This window comes from Ictalurus punctatus, chromosome 7, assembly GCF_001660625.3.
Source record: "Ictalurus punctatus breed USDA103 chromosome 7, Coco_2.0, whole genome shotgun sequence".
NCBI classification, from domain to species: Eukaryota; Metazoa; Chordata; class Actinopteri; order Siluriformes; family Ictaluridae; genus Ictalurus; species Ictalurus punctatus.
Window position 1 is genome coordinate 5,477,101 of NC_030422.2, and position 16,815 is coordinate 5,493,915.

The 16,815-nt window shown below is 43.5% G+C and overlaps 1 protein-coding gene across 1 annotated transcript; it reads left to right on the forward strand.

Moving 5' to 3' along the window:
* Nucleotides 1–1,165: 1,165 nt before the first annotated feature.
* fastk (Fas-activated serine/threonine kinase) lies at nucleotides 1,166–13,426 on the forward strand. The gene is made up of 10 exons (XM_017472246.3): nucleotides 1,166–1,715; nucleotides 3,764–4,595; nucleotides 4,773–5,246; nucleotides 5,542–5,690; nucleotides 6,011–6,227; nucleotides 7,894–8,053; nucleotides 8,740–8,831; nucleotides 8,963–9,608; nucleotides 10,625–10,739; nucleotides 10,825–13,426. Exons 2-10 carry the CDS (start codon nucleotides 3,806–3,808, stop codon nucleotides 10,909–10,911), a joined length of 2,730 nt encoding a protein of 909 aa, XP_017327735.1. The 5' UTR covers nucleotides 1,166–1,715; nucleotides 3,764–3,805; the 3' UTR covers nucleotides 10,912–13,426.
* The last annotated feature ends 3,389 nt before the right edge of the window (nucleotides 13,427–16,815 follow it).

Genomic DNA, 16,815 nt, shown 5'->3' on the forward strand with positions numbered 1-16,815 from the left:
GAAAACAAGTTCTTGGTGGCCACAAAGTATTTTTAAACTAGCCCACTCAGGCAAACCTGCCATTAATATTCTGCGTTTCTTCTCCTCCTCCACTGAAAATGTGACTACAGCGAGCATAGGGCAGAGTGATTCACACCCCAGTGGTCCTCAATTAGTGCGTATTGCAGTTCCCATTTTTGACCGCTGTGAGCAATCAGAACTTTATGGGGTTAAGTGGGACAGTTAGTGTGCTGCCCCATGATTGCGCAACATCTAGAAAAGCAAGCAAATCGATAGAACATTGACCGACACTACTGCTCAAAAGTTTAGACGCACTCATTCTAACGCTAGGATTATAATAAAATCATCAAAACTCTGGAGTAACACAAATGGAACTATGGGAATTATGTTGTGATAAAAAATAAAAAATAAAAAAATCCAAAATAAATCAGAATAATTTAATATTTTAGCATCTTCAAAGTAGACGCCCTTTTCGCCTAGAATTTCCAGAAATGTATTCTGAGCGTTTTCTCACCCGGTTTCCTGAGGAATTTCCCTGAGATGCTTTTTAAACAGTATTAAAGGAGTTCACACCTGATATGTATTAGCACCCCGTCCAGGGTGTACCCCGCCTTCTGCCCCATGATCCCTGGGATAGGCTCCAGGTTCCTGCGACCCTATAGGATAATCCAGGGGTTCCCAAACTTTTCCAGGGCAAGGCCCCCCAAATGGCATTAGCATTTGACCGAGGCCCCCCTTTTGCAAGATGTCTTTAAAACACATTAAAAATACAGAATATATCCCCCTTTTTATTAATAATAACATCTTACATCTTTACAATACATTACATTAGGAATTGATTGTGTGTGTGTGTGTGTGTGTGTGTGTGTGTGTGTGTGTGTGTGTGTGTATAGTCTGAGTGTACATGTAGCGTATGAGCGTATGTCTGAGCGTGAGATTCATGTATTTATTTATTTTCACACCAAATTGTTGAGGCACCCCGGGCGCCCCCTGGCGGCCCCCAAGGGGGCCGCGGCCCACACTTTGAAAACCACTGGGATAATCGGTATAGATAATGGATGGATGGATGGATGGATGGAAAGAGTGATACTGTATGCATCAACCCTGCAGTAACGTCTACAGCCCACACTTCGGCGCGAGCCTTCAGCTCCCTTGACTCTGACGTGTTTCCTGTTCGCCAGTGTTGACTTCCGGGAAGATGGCGGAGACCGGGGTGGCGGAGCGCTGTTACCGAAGTGCAAGGAAAACCTAGGTGTGACATTACAGGACACATGTCAGCTGTGTCTCCCCCGGACAGTGGACACTTGTGTAGTGGTGTTGGAGTCGGAGGTTTGGCGTTTGGTCCACGGAGCGCTTCCACACACACAGCTCCAGCCCCGGTGTGTGTTACTCCGACAGGCCGTGCTAGTGGAGCTCCTGACGCGGACAGAACATCTCTCAGCCTGTCAGCTGTCCTCCAAACTTCTTCCCATCCTACTCGTCTTTCTCTAGTCACTACACCAATCACTACACCACCCGTCCCTCCGTGAGAGCTTTATCATGCGCGCTTTTATTTCACCGCTTACTGTAAACACCTAGCTGCAGTTCAGTTTGTATTTCCGGTTTGTTGGTAAACAGTGTCTCTCCGCGGCTGCATGTAATCTTGTATCCCTGTCTTGTTGTGTCTCGGATGGCTTCAGGCTCTGCACCCTTGCGCCTTGCTTTAAACTAAACATGTAAGTATAATAACTGGTTTCTTTAAAAGCTTTGGATGTGTTGTGTTGGCTGAAGGGGTTCAGATCAGCATGTTGTGAGTTCAAATCCCAGCTGCCAAGTCACTTTGGATTAAAAGAAAGAAAAAAAAAATCCATAAGCGAATGTGTGAGATGAGGCAGAAAATCATATATGAGATGATAATGAGTCTTTATTGATTACGTATACATTACAGCACTGAAATTCTTTTTTTTTTTTTTCGCATACACCAGAGCGCAGGGTCAGCCGTGATACAGCGCCCCCTGGAGCAGAGAGGGTTAAGGGCCTTGCTCAAGGGCCGAACAGGGGCAGCTTGGCAGTGCTGGGGCTTGAACCCTCGACCTTCTGATCAGTAACATATAGCCTGGTAGTGCTGGGGCTTGAATCCCTGACCTTCTGATCAGTAACACATAGCCTGGTAGTGCTGGGGCTTGAACCCCTGACCTTCTGATCAGTAATCCAGAGCCTTAACCGCCAAGTCCCCCCTGCCCCCATGACCACCCTTTAATGCGTTTATCAGGTTTCACGTTCAAAAACCATTTCTTTCACACTAAAGTGTAAAGAACGCACTGACTGTCCAGCTGTCCGTCTTAAGGGTTTGTATACAACGCGATATACTGTATGGTGATGCCATAGTAATGAGTTCATTATGCTTTGGTGAGGCGTTTCATTTATTTCACATGGAGGAGGATTTAAAAGTGCACCTATTATGGTTTTGATAATAACATTTTTGCATAATTTTGTTTTAAACGTCTCGTATAATAGATTTACACGCATCCGAGATCAAAAACACTTTAACGTGCTCATCATTTAAACTGCAGCGTTTTTTCCACACACAGTGGTACAAATGACTCGTTCAATGATTCATTCTAAACTCCTCCTTTCAGAGAGCATACTCTGCTCTGATTGGTCAGACGTCCCAGTCTGTCGTGATCGGTCTACCGCTGTCAGCGAGCAGCCGATGAAGACCAGAGGCGGGGCTTTTTGTTACAAACCTACGTAGGTTAATACAGGAATTAAGTCTGGAATCACTAACGAATCAATTCAGTTGTTCAGAATCGGTTCCTTCTTTCGGGAGTCGATAACTCCGTTTGTCGTGCGCTTTGATTTTTGAAGTTTTTACATTCACAAACAGCTCTGTATACACACTACATGAAAGGTAAAATCTGAAAAAAGCATAATAGGTGCACTTCACTGTCCAGTCAGCTACTCGGTACAGCAAGTCCCAGTGCATTCAGTCAGTTTCATAACAGTACTTTAATAACGATATCCACAGGATCACGACGTGAATAATCACAATATTTATATTACGTTACGTCATTACATCGCCTGTTGTTGACATCTACAAGAATTACTCTCTAACAAAAAAAAAGTTTATATTCATTTATTTTTAGTTGAGGCTTACCTTATTGATGGCTTGCGACTTTCTTACTCAAGTTGATGGTTGCGCCCGTATGTTTATTAGGGGGTAAATCGCACGTTTCATGACGATACGATCTAATATATCGATTCTTTTCGCCAGTGATTCGATATTTGCGCGTTTTCGATTCAGTCGATCGATTCAGGGGCCTGGCATTGATATTAAAAAAGTGTGGGTGTGTGTGAGGTACAGAGAGAAAGCTGGCGGGCGGCCCACTGGGAACTCTCCTGACTTCTCTTTTCGTTTGAGTTCAAGCCACAGCTCTGTTTAGTTTTGTTTTGTTTGTCAGTTTGTAAAAACAGCAGTGACTGCTCATTCATTCACACTTGGGTGCTGCGCCCTGCGATGGTAGGGAAAACCCTGGTTTGTATGTATGTAAGTTACGTGAGTTGTTGATATTCATGATTCAGTGTGTTTCAGGTGGGAACGTATGACTTGGGTTCCTCAAGTCTTGATGTTTAGGACGTGCAGCTTGCACACTGTTAAAGTCAGATATTTCATTCTGTATATGTGAAATACCCGAGTGATTAATGTGACCTAGAGTGATTTGTGTCATGTAACATGAGTGTTTTGAAAACTGATAGAGTAATACTGGGTCTTTCTTTGTTTTAGGTATCCAGTGTTGATATTTAGTGTTGAATCACCCCATATACCATGCTGGCACTGCCCTCTCGCCTTGGCCTCTTAACCTGCAGGAGATTTTCCTTGCCTGCACAGCCTTCCCACCTTCTGGCTAAAGGTACACTTGCCAGCATGTATGCCACGCGCCTGTACAGCGGTGGAGGGGGCAAGCCTGGTCGCCGCGTTGGTTTGATGGGTGGAGGGCAAGCCATGCTGGAGAATCATCACCACCCTCTCGCCCCTCATCACCCCCACATCCCGCCTCCTCAGAGTTTCCCTCCTCCGCTCTACCAGGGCCGTGTAGATGCCCACCGAACCTACTACCAGCCTCATCAGCACTACCACACCCACCCGCAGGTCCCTCACCTCCCCCCTCCACACTACCAGCCTCACGCCCACATGCACCACAGCAAAAAGAAGACCTGGAACTTCATTCATGAGAAGATGAGCTACGACACCTTCTTCACCATGAAGCGGCTGATCGACCGCTCGCGCAGCGTGGACGAGGTGCTCCGCTGGGTCACGCAGAACCCGGGGAAGATCTCGCACAACCACTACCCTATCGCCTTACAGAAAATCGGCCAGCTCCTGGCACTCCAGCAGGCTGGAGCGTTTGGCAGTGGAGGAGGGAGCCTGGTTAGCAGTGGTGTGGCTGCAGACGGAGCGCTGTCCTCAACTCCTGCTGTAGGATCGGGTGATGGTGCGACTCGACAGATTCTGGATCACCCAGACTTCCAGACTCTCTGTGACGCCATTGTTAACGACTGCTCCAAGTTTGACAACTTTAGCATCGTCAACTGTCTTTACGCCGTGGCCGCACTCGGTAAGCCAGAAGCTTTGAGACTACATGTACTGGTTTTAGTTGGGGGATCTACCCTTTTAGTACATGATGAAGACAAAGAAATGTTATTGCAATTAATATTCTTTAGTATATTTCAGTGCAGCACTACTTTAGGTGTTGCTGATATTTCCGGCTGATCATAGCGTCGTGTTCCTTCAGGGCTGCCCAGTGACTCTCGGATAGTGCAGGTGCTGGAGGAAGAGTCGCAGGGCCGCCTTTCGCAGTTCAACCAGAAGGACATCTCTATGGTGTTCAGCAGCTGCATGAAGCTGCACCCGTCCAGCCAGCACCCGCTCATCGAGTCGTGTCTGGCAGGCTTGGAGAAGAACATCGAGCGTGAGCGTCACCCACAGACGCTGTTCCTGCTGCTCTCTTACTACCGCACCAAGTGGCGTGCGCAGCAGGCGGCCGACGCTGCCTCGGCCGAGCAACTCGTGGTCGACCGCAAGATCCTGCGCCTGGTCAAACACACGCTGGCCAGTGTCAGCTGCGTACGTGACCACGAGATGACCTTACTGGATGAGATGCTGGCAGCGTGTGCCCGTGAGGCCAGCAACAAGAGCCTTGAGCTCATCTTCGGCTCTCACCTCTTCTACCAGAACAGGCAGGAGAAGTTTGTGAGTAGCCTAGCTGGTGAGTTTGGGCACTTCGAAAACAAATATCGCTAGTAGGAGTGAATTGATTCGTCTTTACTTAGGCGTTATTAGATTTTCTCTCTTTGTTCTTTTATGAGTAAATGAGACTCCAAGCTTGTGCTTACGGTCATGTTTGTTTGCAGCAGCTGTTTAGATTAGCTTAGTTACTTCTTCGAGTCCTGGTGTTCTACTGTAACAATGTTGGACATGGTCGCCTGTCCAGAATTTTGATTCGTTTGCCTGGTAGTCCAGGTGAGTACATAATCGAATGACCTTTTCTCTTCTTCTTCTAGAGGAGCTGCCTAAAAAGGTAGACAGTATCACCCCTTACACCATGGCACTTATTGCTAAGTATATCGCACGCCATCGTCTCAGAGAAACACAACTACTGGACACCATCGCAGAATTCCTGGTCAAGAAGGGCGAGTACTTAGACAGCAAGGTGAGACGGGATAATATTAACATTAAGATCTGAGATCCAGTGGGGATGGGAATCGTTTGACTTGGAGTCAATGGATTCGACTCATCATTCATTATAATAAGAAATATTATAATCCATTAACTTACTGAACGGCGTCCCTTTATATTTGTGTTTTGTCTGTTGTTGGCGTTCGGAGATCTATTTTTCGGACAGTTTGACAGATTTAATATTATTTTTCTTTGTATCTGTATTCCCTTAAAACATAGCAAAGTTGTATTTTTTTTGTAAAAATGATTTAATCTGTATTGTATCTCTTTGGTGTTGTGCTGCTGTTTTTCCAGGTGATCCAGAAGCTCGTGTTCCCTTTCAGTCGCATGAGTTATCGGCCTGCTAACGAGACTCAGTTCTTCTCTAAGCTGGAAATGGTGCTGGAGATGAAGGCTCTGAGCTCGCCGCTGGCCACCGTCAACATCCTCATGTCCCTCTTCCAACTGGGGCACTTTCCCAGCCTGGTGTTGCACCGGGTCTTCTCGCCCTCCTTTATCAGCAACGTCACCAGTGAGTCCGTCCCCTTACAAATCTCTGCATCAGTCTGCCAGATTGAATTAGTACTATATCACGTTAATGAGTTTCAGATTGTTTATGTGTTCTATCTGATCCTGATCCTGTCTCACATTACTATAAGTGCATCTCGGAAAATTAGAATATCATGGAAAATTCATTTTCTTCTGTAATTCAATTCAAAAAGTGGAAAATTCATATATCGTAGATTCGTTACACATAAAGTGAAATATTTCAAGCCCGTGTTTGTTTTAATCTCGATGATTACGGCTCACGGAAATCACACATCCAGTATCTCCAAATATTCGAATATAGAATTTATAATACAGAAATGTCGACCTTGTGGAAAGTGTGTTCATTTATGCACCGATACTCGGTCGGGGTTTTAATCCTTTTGTATGAATGACTGCGTGAACGCGGCGTGGCGTGGAGGCGATCAGCGTGTGGCGCTGCTGAGGTGTTCTGGAAGCCCAGGTTGCTTTGATAGCGGTCTTCAGCTCGTCTGTATCGTCGGGTCTGGTGTCTCATAGATTCTCTATGGGGTTCGGGTCAGGCGAGTCGGCTGGACGATCGAGCACAGTAACACCACGGTCAGTAAACCGGTTACTAGAAGTTTTGGCGCTGTGGGCAGGTTCCGAGTCCTGCTGGAAAAGGAAATCAGCATCTCCATAAAGCTCGTCAGCAGATGAAGCATGAAGTTCTCTAAAATCTCCTGGTAGACGCTGCATCGACTCTCGACTCGAGAAAACACACTGGACCGACACCGGGAGATGACATGGCAACCCAAATCATCACTGACTCTGGAAACGTCACACTGGACTTCAAGCAGCTTGGATTCTGTCTCTCTCCACTCTTCCTCCAGACTCTGGAACCTTGATTTCCAAACGAAATGCAACATTTACTCTCATCTTCCCCGTGATTGTGGTCGTGTACTGAACCAGACCGAGAGATTAAAGACTCAGGAAACCTTCGCAGGTGTTTTGAGTTAATTATCTGATTAGAGTCTTCTCAGCTCGACATTTCTCTATTATAAATTCTTTATTCGAATATTTTTAGAGACGGGATGTTTGATTTCCGTGAGCTGTAAGCCGTAATCATCGAGATTAAAACAAAAAAAAAAATGCTTGAAATATTTCACTTTATGTGTAACGAATCTACAATATATGAAAGTTCCACTTTGAATTAAATTACGGGGGAAAAAATCCTTTGATTTTCGATTCGATTTCGAAGTTCGATTGCACTTCACCGTTGTATCATTCGGTACATCAGCGCTTTTTCCTCCACATTGTATACGATAATCCGTCAAATCTCTGAATCCTATTACTTTTCCTTAGTCATATTCATTTGCTGTGTCTTTTTAAAGTCTAAAGATAAATACTCTTGGACTGAGATGAACGTATGTTCGAGCGCGTATAGTTGTAGCCAGTGTGGGTTAGAGGTCTGCTTCGTCGAGAGGTCATTAGTTTAGCTGGCGTAGCCCAATGAATCTGCCTATCATGACAGCTAACATGAACCAGCGATCTAGCTAAGTAACTGATTTATTGAGAAACCCCCAGACATTCGCAGCCAGCCCCTTAGCCACAGTAGTGACCGTTCTATACAACGCACTCGTATTTCATCCTGTACCACTAAGCCGGATTGTTTGCCGTGTGCTGCTCTGCAGACAGTCCGTACGCTCTGATCGTACGCCGCTATCTGTCCCTGCTGGACGCCGCGGTGGAACTTGAGCACAGAGAGTACACAGGGCCTCGTCTGCAGGACTCGCACAAAGTGCTCATGTTTGACCACGCACTCACCGCTGACGAGGTCAACCGCAAATACAGGTCAGTGCACAGCTCTTTCAATGTGAAACGGCCCAGACTGCGTTCCCTGGGTAACAAAACACACATCATAACCATGAATATATGATGATTGATTTCAAAATACATTCCTGTGTTGGTTAGATCGGAAATCCAGGAAATACAAATGCATTCCTAATTGATTTTCATTCATGTACGTAATCCCGTGCTAACTCCCGTATATTCTGTTTGTAAATACACAAATAAATTGACAGATTTTTTTTTTTTAAATATCTTCTCTCACGTAGACTGCTTTCATTGAAACAGATCCTTTTTAATATTGTAAATTGTTTGAATAAAGCTTTCAGACTGGCCCTCGATCTTGAAATAACCCATGGAGTGTGAGAGCAGTTTATTAAATATAACTTGATAGCGTAATCCAGGTTTATCTAACGCAGTTGGCTCAGATTTTATCACGAGTTGTCGGAGGACTACATTTAATTATATCGGTGTCTTGTATTTTATCGTCCTCGGTACTCAATCGTGAAGCAGATCTGTAAAATTCGTATATCGTTTATAAATTGTCCGGAAGAAAATTGTGATTATAAATGGCTCTGCCTGTAGATGGCAGTGTTTTTTGTAAATTGTGTACAGTCTATGCGCAAAGGGTTGTGTGGACAGTAATGATCGTTTTGTGTGCATTTTTTTTGAGTTTGTCTTTTATGTTATAGTTATAAAGGCCTTGTTGCCGAGGCCCTCAGGCAGCTGGTTGGAGAGCATGGTTACAAGCAAGATGAAGTTCTACCTCCAGGATATTACACGGGTATAGAGTAACGTTTCGACATATTGGTGTTGAAATATCGGCACGTTTTTCCATAGACAAAAAGGTCAGAGTTATCTAGTGCTGTTTTCATTCTTCTGCTTCATCTGTGGTTCTTTCAACCCACTGCGCAGATTTTTTGCTGTGGATAGACCACGCGGGCCACGTTCTTCCCATCAGAGCAGGCTCGGCGGCGGTGTCATTAACAGCGGACTCTTCTATGTGCACGGTCGTGAACCCCAAATCACAGGACGGCTCCACATCCGTTGCTGCTCTGACTTCTGACTTCCAGAAGTTCTCTCCCTTCTCACCACCTTTAGAGGAGGGTATCGACAAACAGCCAGAAAATGATTCCACCTTCCTGCCGCCCCACATCCAGAGAGCGGGCACCAATGGAGCGGTGCCACTGGAGTACAACACGTATTACCAAGCTTCGGATTACTACACCAGCCTGGCCAAGGAGCACTCTCTGGAGAGCCAGGACAGTTCAACGTTGAGCAGCCCATCAGAGTGTCTGGCTCAAGCCGGGTCGGCTGTCCCCGGGGCCACTGCTCCACAGGACTCCCTCTTCCAGTTCTCTATTGGAAAGATACTGGAGGATGAGAGTGGTGCGTCCATCCAAGTGGGGGCCAATTCGGGACCAGACTGCAGTATCACACCTTTCTATGAAGGCGTGACCTATGAGGCAGGAGATACCAACACGGTGACTGCTGTTCCACTCCAGCTGCACTCAGCAAAACCCTCGGAGTTGGACAGGACAACCGGGGAGCACGTTAAAAGGTCAGTCCAACGTCACATTCCAGCGGTAGCTCAGTAGTTAAGACCGTCGACTCATGAAGTTCAAATCCCAGCACTGCCAGCCTGCTACTGCTGGGCCCTTGAGCAACACCCTTAACCTTCAACGGCTCAGTTGTACAGGTGCATCTCAAAAAAAATTCGAATATCGTGAAAAGTTCGTTTCTTTTCCGTAATTTCATTCAAAAAGTGGAACTTTCATATACCGTAGATTCATTACACATAAAGTGAAATATTTCTCTCAAAAGTGATATAATCTCGATGATCACGATTTACAGCTCATGGAAATCAAGCATCCAGCATCTCAAAATATTAGAAAATTTAGTATCTCTAGTTTACACCGAGTCCCTCAGGCTTCCCAACAGGATGTCTCCTGAGCTCATCGAGCGGTCTTTATTTAGCTTGGACTTTATTTAACTTGGATTACAATGAGCCATTTGCACTGTTTGTCTAATGCTTAATGAGTGTGTGTGCAGTTTAATATTTCTCCTAATATCACCCTCCCTCTAGTCTCAGCCTCAGATGATCTGCCCACAATCCACAGATTGTCAAATACCTACGTTTACTGTTATGTCTGCAAGCTTCAGAAATCTCAGTAGTTGCAAGCTGACGGACTCGCGTATACGCCCATCGGTTTCCAGTGGGAAATACCGTGAATTTTAAATACCGTACCGAAGTGAGCTTTTCATTGCCAGGTAATATGTATTTACTGGACTGAAAAGTTCCTGGGATCCCATCGTTAAAATGTATTAAAGAGTTTCAGAACCGTAAACAAGATCCTTGTGTCCGTGCTTGGTCGAATGCCATGTCCGTCAAATGGCATTATTGTGTTAAAGAAGGCGGTTCTTCCCCCACATTTAGCGAAGAAAGTGCTAGAAAAAGCTGTGCGCGATAGATAATGTAATCGATAATGCAGTGTACATTAACGTTAAGGTCTGACAAATGTCTCTAGCCCTTAATCACATGTTCACCGGTGTCTTGTGTGCGTCTCTTGCATGCAGGGTGATCATGTCGGTAAACGATAAATGGCACTACTGCCACAACTCGGATGTGCTCGTGGGTTCCCGGGGCATGAGAGACCGCCACCTGCAGCTGCTCGGCTACGTTATACTACAGGTACGTCAGGTGGTGTGTTTTCAGTGTGTTTAGAAGATGCCAGCTCATGGTCTCACCGCTCTGTGTGTCTGCTTGTCTTCATCAGTTGCCATATCTGGAGTTGGAGAAGCTGAATGGAATTGAGGAAGTGAAGCAGTACCTGCACAAAAAGCTCCTGGAGGTTCCTTTATGACGGTGGAAAAGCAGAGGCGTGTGTATGTGTGTGTGTAAGCGTGTGTATTAGTGTGTGTGTGTGTGTGTGTGAGCATGTCTGCAAGCATGTGCAACGATATGTTTAAACATGCATTGGTGTTTTAAGGAAGAAGGACTATTGTGTGTGTGTGTGTGTGTGTGTGTGTGTGTGTGTGTGTGTGTGTGTGTGTGTGCGCGCACAGGAGGTGAACAGTCCTGTCTTTTAGGACAGCTTGTGGTATCACTAAGCCAGTGGGTGGGTCTCTTAGTTCTTGACTTGGGGAAGGGTTGATGACACCCCTCTGGGCAAAATGTAAAAACACTGTTTCTGGAAACAAATGTGACAGCCAGGGACTTCCTAGAACCTTCCGGAACGCCCACAAGCTGTACAACTACACAACCAGATAGCCAGAGCGTGCTGATTTTTCTGGTACGTATTAGAATTGAGTGCCGCTCGTAGAAGGATACAATCAGATTTGGTAGATGTGAATGCCGGGAGTCATGGGTTAACTCTACCCCTGCCGAACAGGTACTTATTTAACATTTTCGAATCGGAATTCTGTGTCCAAAATGACTTCCGTTACTCTTTCCAGCTACAGTTTGGTCCAAAGGTCCGGCGCCACGTGGAAAATCTCTCTTTAAAAACAGAAGGTTTGAGATTTCCGAAATGTATCAAAGAAAGAATATCGAATACGTGCGATTCCGCACTATTTCCAGGGCACTACTTAAACGGAAGCTAATTTCGTGATAATGTGATAATGCCCGCGTGAAATGCTTCGCACACACACGCTAATCTCTTCTATCGACGCGTGTGTTTCGGACGACCGATCGGATCTGAAGCGGATCGTGAGGTTTTGCACAGACTCGTGTGGCGTCCATGCCAGCTCGAGTGCACGCGGTCCTTAAAGGAAGCGTACCGAATTCGAAGAAACTCTGAAAATGTTTGAACGCTTCGACTTTTCACTCGAGTTGTTGTCAAGATCATCATTTGTAAAGAAAACTGTTGCATTAGATTTGAAAATAATGCAAAATACAAGCTTTTTCACAAGTGCTTAGACTTTGGACCCAACGGTACATGAAATCATTCTGTTCATATATATATATATATATATATATATATATATATATATATATATATATATATAATTTATATAGGCACATGTGTTAAGCACAGCTGTAGTTCTCAGTGGGTAAGTGAGAGTGATTCCTGGCTGTATTTCAACCGTTACGTTCCACAGACACCGTATTTCAGAGCTCAGCTCACCCCGGTATATTCGGACTAACCTTCCTACCCCTGCTTTATATCCAGGTTATGCATGTTAATGGAGGACACACTCTCCCGCTTCCGTGAACTCAAGATCGGGTTTTTATATTTTGTCCAGATCGAGTGTCTGTCAGTATTTTTGATATTTGATTTGCTAACACGGTTTAGACACACTATTACTCGTTTATAATCTCGTTCCCGCCGCTAAGATCTCTGCAAGCGTTTTTTTTTTTTTTATTTTTTTTTTTTTTTTTTTATCTCCGTTGTTGATGATCTGTCTCTCGTCAGCGTTTTAAACCATTCAAGAGGGCAGGTTTGAGGGAGGAGCCATTTCGAAATCCGCAGAGGAGTTTCATGGAAGAATGTGCGAAACTTCCAGAGTGCGAAACATCTGTGCGAGTGTAAATTTCAGATGCCCGCCATTAAAGACAGCCCGGGTCGTTTCACCTGATCGGGCTGACCGTGTGCGACCACGGTCATGAACCAAACGGGACAACGCGTCTTGTAAACCTCTGCAACGATGGACACAATGAACGTACGGTAACCGATAGGAGTCGGTCGGGATCGTGACGAATGTATAAAGAAGATGGATTCTATCGATATATTTTATTTTCTCAGAGCAAATGATCTATTTTGTCATTTAAAGGAACGCAAAGCAACGCACTCAGTGGACTGCCGGATTCGTGAGCCGATTAAAGAAGTCGCGATATGTCCCCTTGTGATGTTGGACTCATTAGCATAACCGTGTCCCATCTTTCAAGTCTGTATTTGAAAGGGAAGCATGTCAGCTTTTGAGACGTTTTATTTAAAAAAAAAAAAAAATTGACAACCTTACCATTAAATTGGACAAATAGAGCTGATCGTTCTCCTCCAGTATCACAAATAACTCGGTGTGATCATGTTGAGCTGTAAACACATAATGAGGACTATGACGTATGTTTCTGTTTGGACATTGTTATGGTTTAGTGCACATTTCGGTAATAATAATAATAATAATAATTTTGATGGCAGTAATACGGAAGCCTTGTTTTGTGTAGTTCTCATTGTGACACTATCGCTGTGTGCGTTGGCTTTGCTCTGTTTGTTTTTTTGGAAGAGAAATTATTTATTATGGCAAGTGTTCCTCTGAATGTAAGAAGACTCAGTGAGTGGATGTCTGTGTGTTGGGTAATAGGTGGGGAAACTTGGGAATCATTGTTTATATATACATATTAAAATGTCTATAAAATGATTATTTAAAAAAAAAAAAGAAGTAAAAAGCAGGAAACAAACGTCTGTTTTTTTTTTTTTTTTTTTTTGGTGTTGTGTGTTTTGATCTCAGTTCTACTATAATCTTCTCAAAGTGAGGTCAGTGATTTTTATTATTTTATTTTGTTAGTTATGGTCAAATTATAACCTGCCATTTAAGTTCCTATAGGTATTAAATTAGCCTGTTTGACTGATTACTTGAATGGGTTCGATTCAAACCCAGAAACAAGTAGACCGAAATGACTATTATAACATATACCTTTAACTAACAAGCCTAATATTGGAATAGTTTCATAAAATAAATTGCTAAAAAAAAAAAAAATTAATTAATAGATTGATTTCATAAAACGCATCTGTACTGAGGGGGTCCGTGGAATTTCTTTTTACACTTGATTCCAAAACGTTCGAGAACCCCTGTTTTCTTGACATTTCTCAAAATGTTTCTCATCAACTGCTGCTGTTTTCCTTGGACTTTTTGATGTCTGGTTCTTTTTCAGGACCTTCCAAATTGTCGCCTTGGCTATGCCCCATGTTTGTGCTATGGCTTTTGATTGGTTTCCCCTCTTTTTTTTTTTTTCCTCTCAGCTTCAAAATGGTTTGCGTTCCTCCCATAGACATCTCTCTGATCTTCATGTTGGTTTATCCTTTTTAACATCAAATGCAGGCTTCACAGGCTGAAACCCAGGATTCAGACCAAGAAACACCTGTCAGTAACATGGTGGAATAGTTTTGATCACTTGATAAATGGGTGAGTTCAGACAAAAGGTGCCATGTTCGAAGTTGTTTAACACGTCTAGATGTAAATATCAGGAAATGAATGGAGAAATTCCGATAAGTCGTCTCATATTCATCTTTTGATCTCAAACCCAAATGTCTTTAGTGTATAGCAACAAAAAACAACAACAAAAGAATTAACTGGCCCAGCCGTTCCAGTACTTTCAGAGGGGGACTGTATTTTTTGGCCATGTAATGTAGTATTTATTATTATAACAAACAGCAGTGCAGTTGAAAATGTTCCTCTGTCACAAAGAAGCGTGGTCCACATGTCTTACTACTCTCACTAGAACTAGTTTAAATCATCATGCTCTGATATATAAACTATTCAGACATTTATTAAGATTTATTGTCTCCATTTTGACCACAGTTGCTCTGTTATGATTGACATTAAAGAATCAAGAAGACAGAATACTGTTGAATTTGTTAGGAAGTCCATTTAGTTCATTTCTCTTCTGCATCACAGTGTGATATGAGCCCACATGAGAAAACACTTGATCAGCTGGATGTGACAGCTTTACATCAGCGCGTTTCTATCTAAAACATCTGTTTCAAACAGAGGCAAATAAGCTACTTCATCAAAAGAGCTTTACATGTATCCTTAAATCTGTATTTAAACGGCTCAGTAGAGTGAATTTCCACCTGCCACATACATGTTTGAACCATTGGGGTATTTTTTTTTTTCCCTTGGAAGACTCATATTGTTTAAGCATTCTTCTGGCACAATTAACAATTGGATGTGGCCAACAATTGAATAGTAACAGTTATGCACCTGGAATTCCAGGTCAAATGTCTGAAATAGTCTTTCTTCAAAAGGTTCCTTCCTGTTTTGGAGTATATTTTAAGGGTATTTCTGGCATACAAATGAGTTACAAGAAGGACTAGACTTGCTGGTGATTGAGGCATCCATGTCGAAGACATTGGCCTCACGTTCTACTTGAATGTACTACGTGGATGTTGTTGCATAGAGATGTGTCTACGATGCTCCTGTGCAATCACATCATCATAACAGAGAAGCGTGCATACACACTGTGTACAGATTTTTAAGAGAGTCAGGACCTCAGTTTAACGTCTCGTCCAAAAGACAGTGCTGTTTTTACAGTATAGTGTACCTGTCACTATACTGGGGCATTAGGCCCAACACTGACCACATGGTCAGCGCCCCCTGCTGGCCTCACTAATACCACAGATCTCAAACATGTCTGTCAGTACAACTGGTTCAATAATATGCAGGTGGAAAGTTCTTGGAGCAACAGCTAATTGTGCCTGGATAGGTGTGCTATGCAAGATTTCTCAACACCCTCTCAGACTAATGATAAGGAAGTTAAGAGAGACGTCAGCAGTTATTTGAAAAAAATATTGCAGGATGACCTGAAAGCATCAGGAACAAAAGTTACAGAGAATAATAAGGGCGCACGGTGGCTTAGTGGTTAGCACGTTCGCCTCACACCTCCAGATGTAGTTGGGGGTTCGATTCCCACCACTGCCCTGTGTGTGCGGAGTTTGCATGTTCTCCCTCTGCAAAAGTTGATTCCTCCGGGTACTCCGGTTTCCTCCACCAGTCCAAAGACATGCATGGTAGGCGGATTGGCATGTCCAAAGTGTCCGTAGTGTATGAATATGTATGTGATTGTTCCCTGCGATGGATTGGCATCCCGCCTTGTGCCCCATGCTCCCTGGGATAGGCTCCAGGTTCCCTGCGACCCAGTAGGATAAGCGGTATGGCAAATGGACAACCATCTGTGTTCCTACAGCCCAGGTAAATTACAACGGACAAAGGTTTTAAATGTGTAAATTACCTCGTAAAAAGACATCAATTAAAAGAAATTTACCCAACAGAACAGAAATCACTCAATTTATCAGCGATTATTTCAGTATCGATGTTAAAGCGATCAGTGATTAGTTTAAATGCTGCAATTGATTTTTACCTCAGGTAAAATGTTAAGACTAGAGGAACAGAAGTGAGTAACGCTGTTTAACATATCCATCCATCCATCCATCCATCCATTCATTTTCTGTACATATTATCCTCACAGGGTCGTGGAGAACCTTTAGCCTATCCCAGGAAACATGGCATGGGGCACAAGCCAGGGGACACCCTGGATAGGGTTGTTTAACGTATAAAACATTATAATTTGTATAGTTTATTTATTGCCCATTGAATTAAACGCAAATGAAATCAATAAATAGTAGTTGTAAAAAGTAGTAGTTGTTTTTTTTGTTTTGTTTTTTTTTTTTTGGGGGGGGGGGGGGGGGTGTTGTGGGGCGGCACATCAGACTTTAACTTTAAAACTTTACATCTGCTTGAGATACATTTAAAACGGAATCATATTTCAGTTAAGAAAACCTGTAGTTTTCCACAAAGTCGTGCAACAGAAAATGTCTTTCTGAAATCATTTATGCGACACTTTACGGCAGATTCTTCTTCTTCTTCTTTTTGCTTTAATGGCGGTTGGCAAACCACTAAAGGTGCATTACCGCCCCCTATGGACAGGAGTGTGGGCAGTACATTGGCAGGAAAAGAAAGCCAAAAAAACCCCACAAAACAAAAAAAACTATATTAATAAGAATAAAAAAATAAAAATAAAATAACCAAACTAATAATAATAATAATACCAA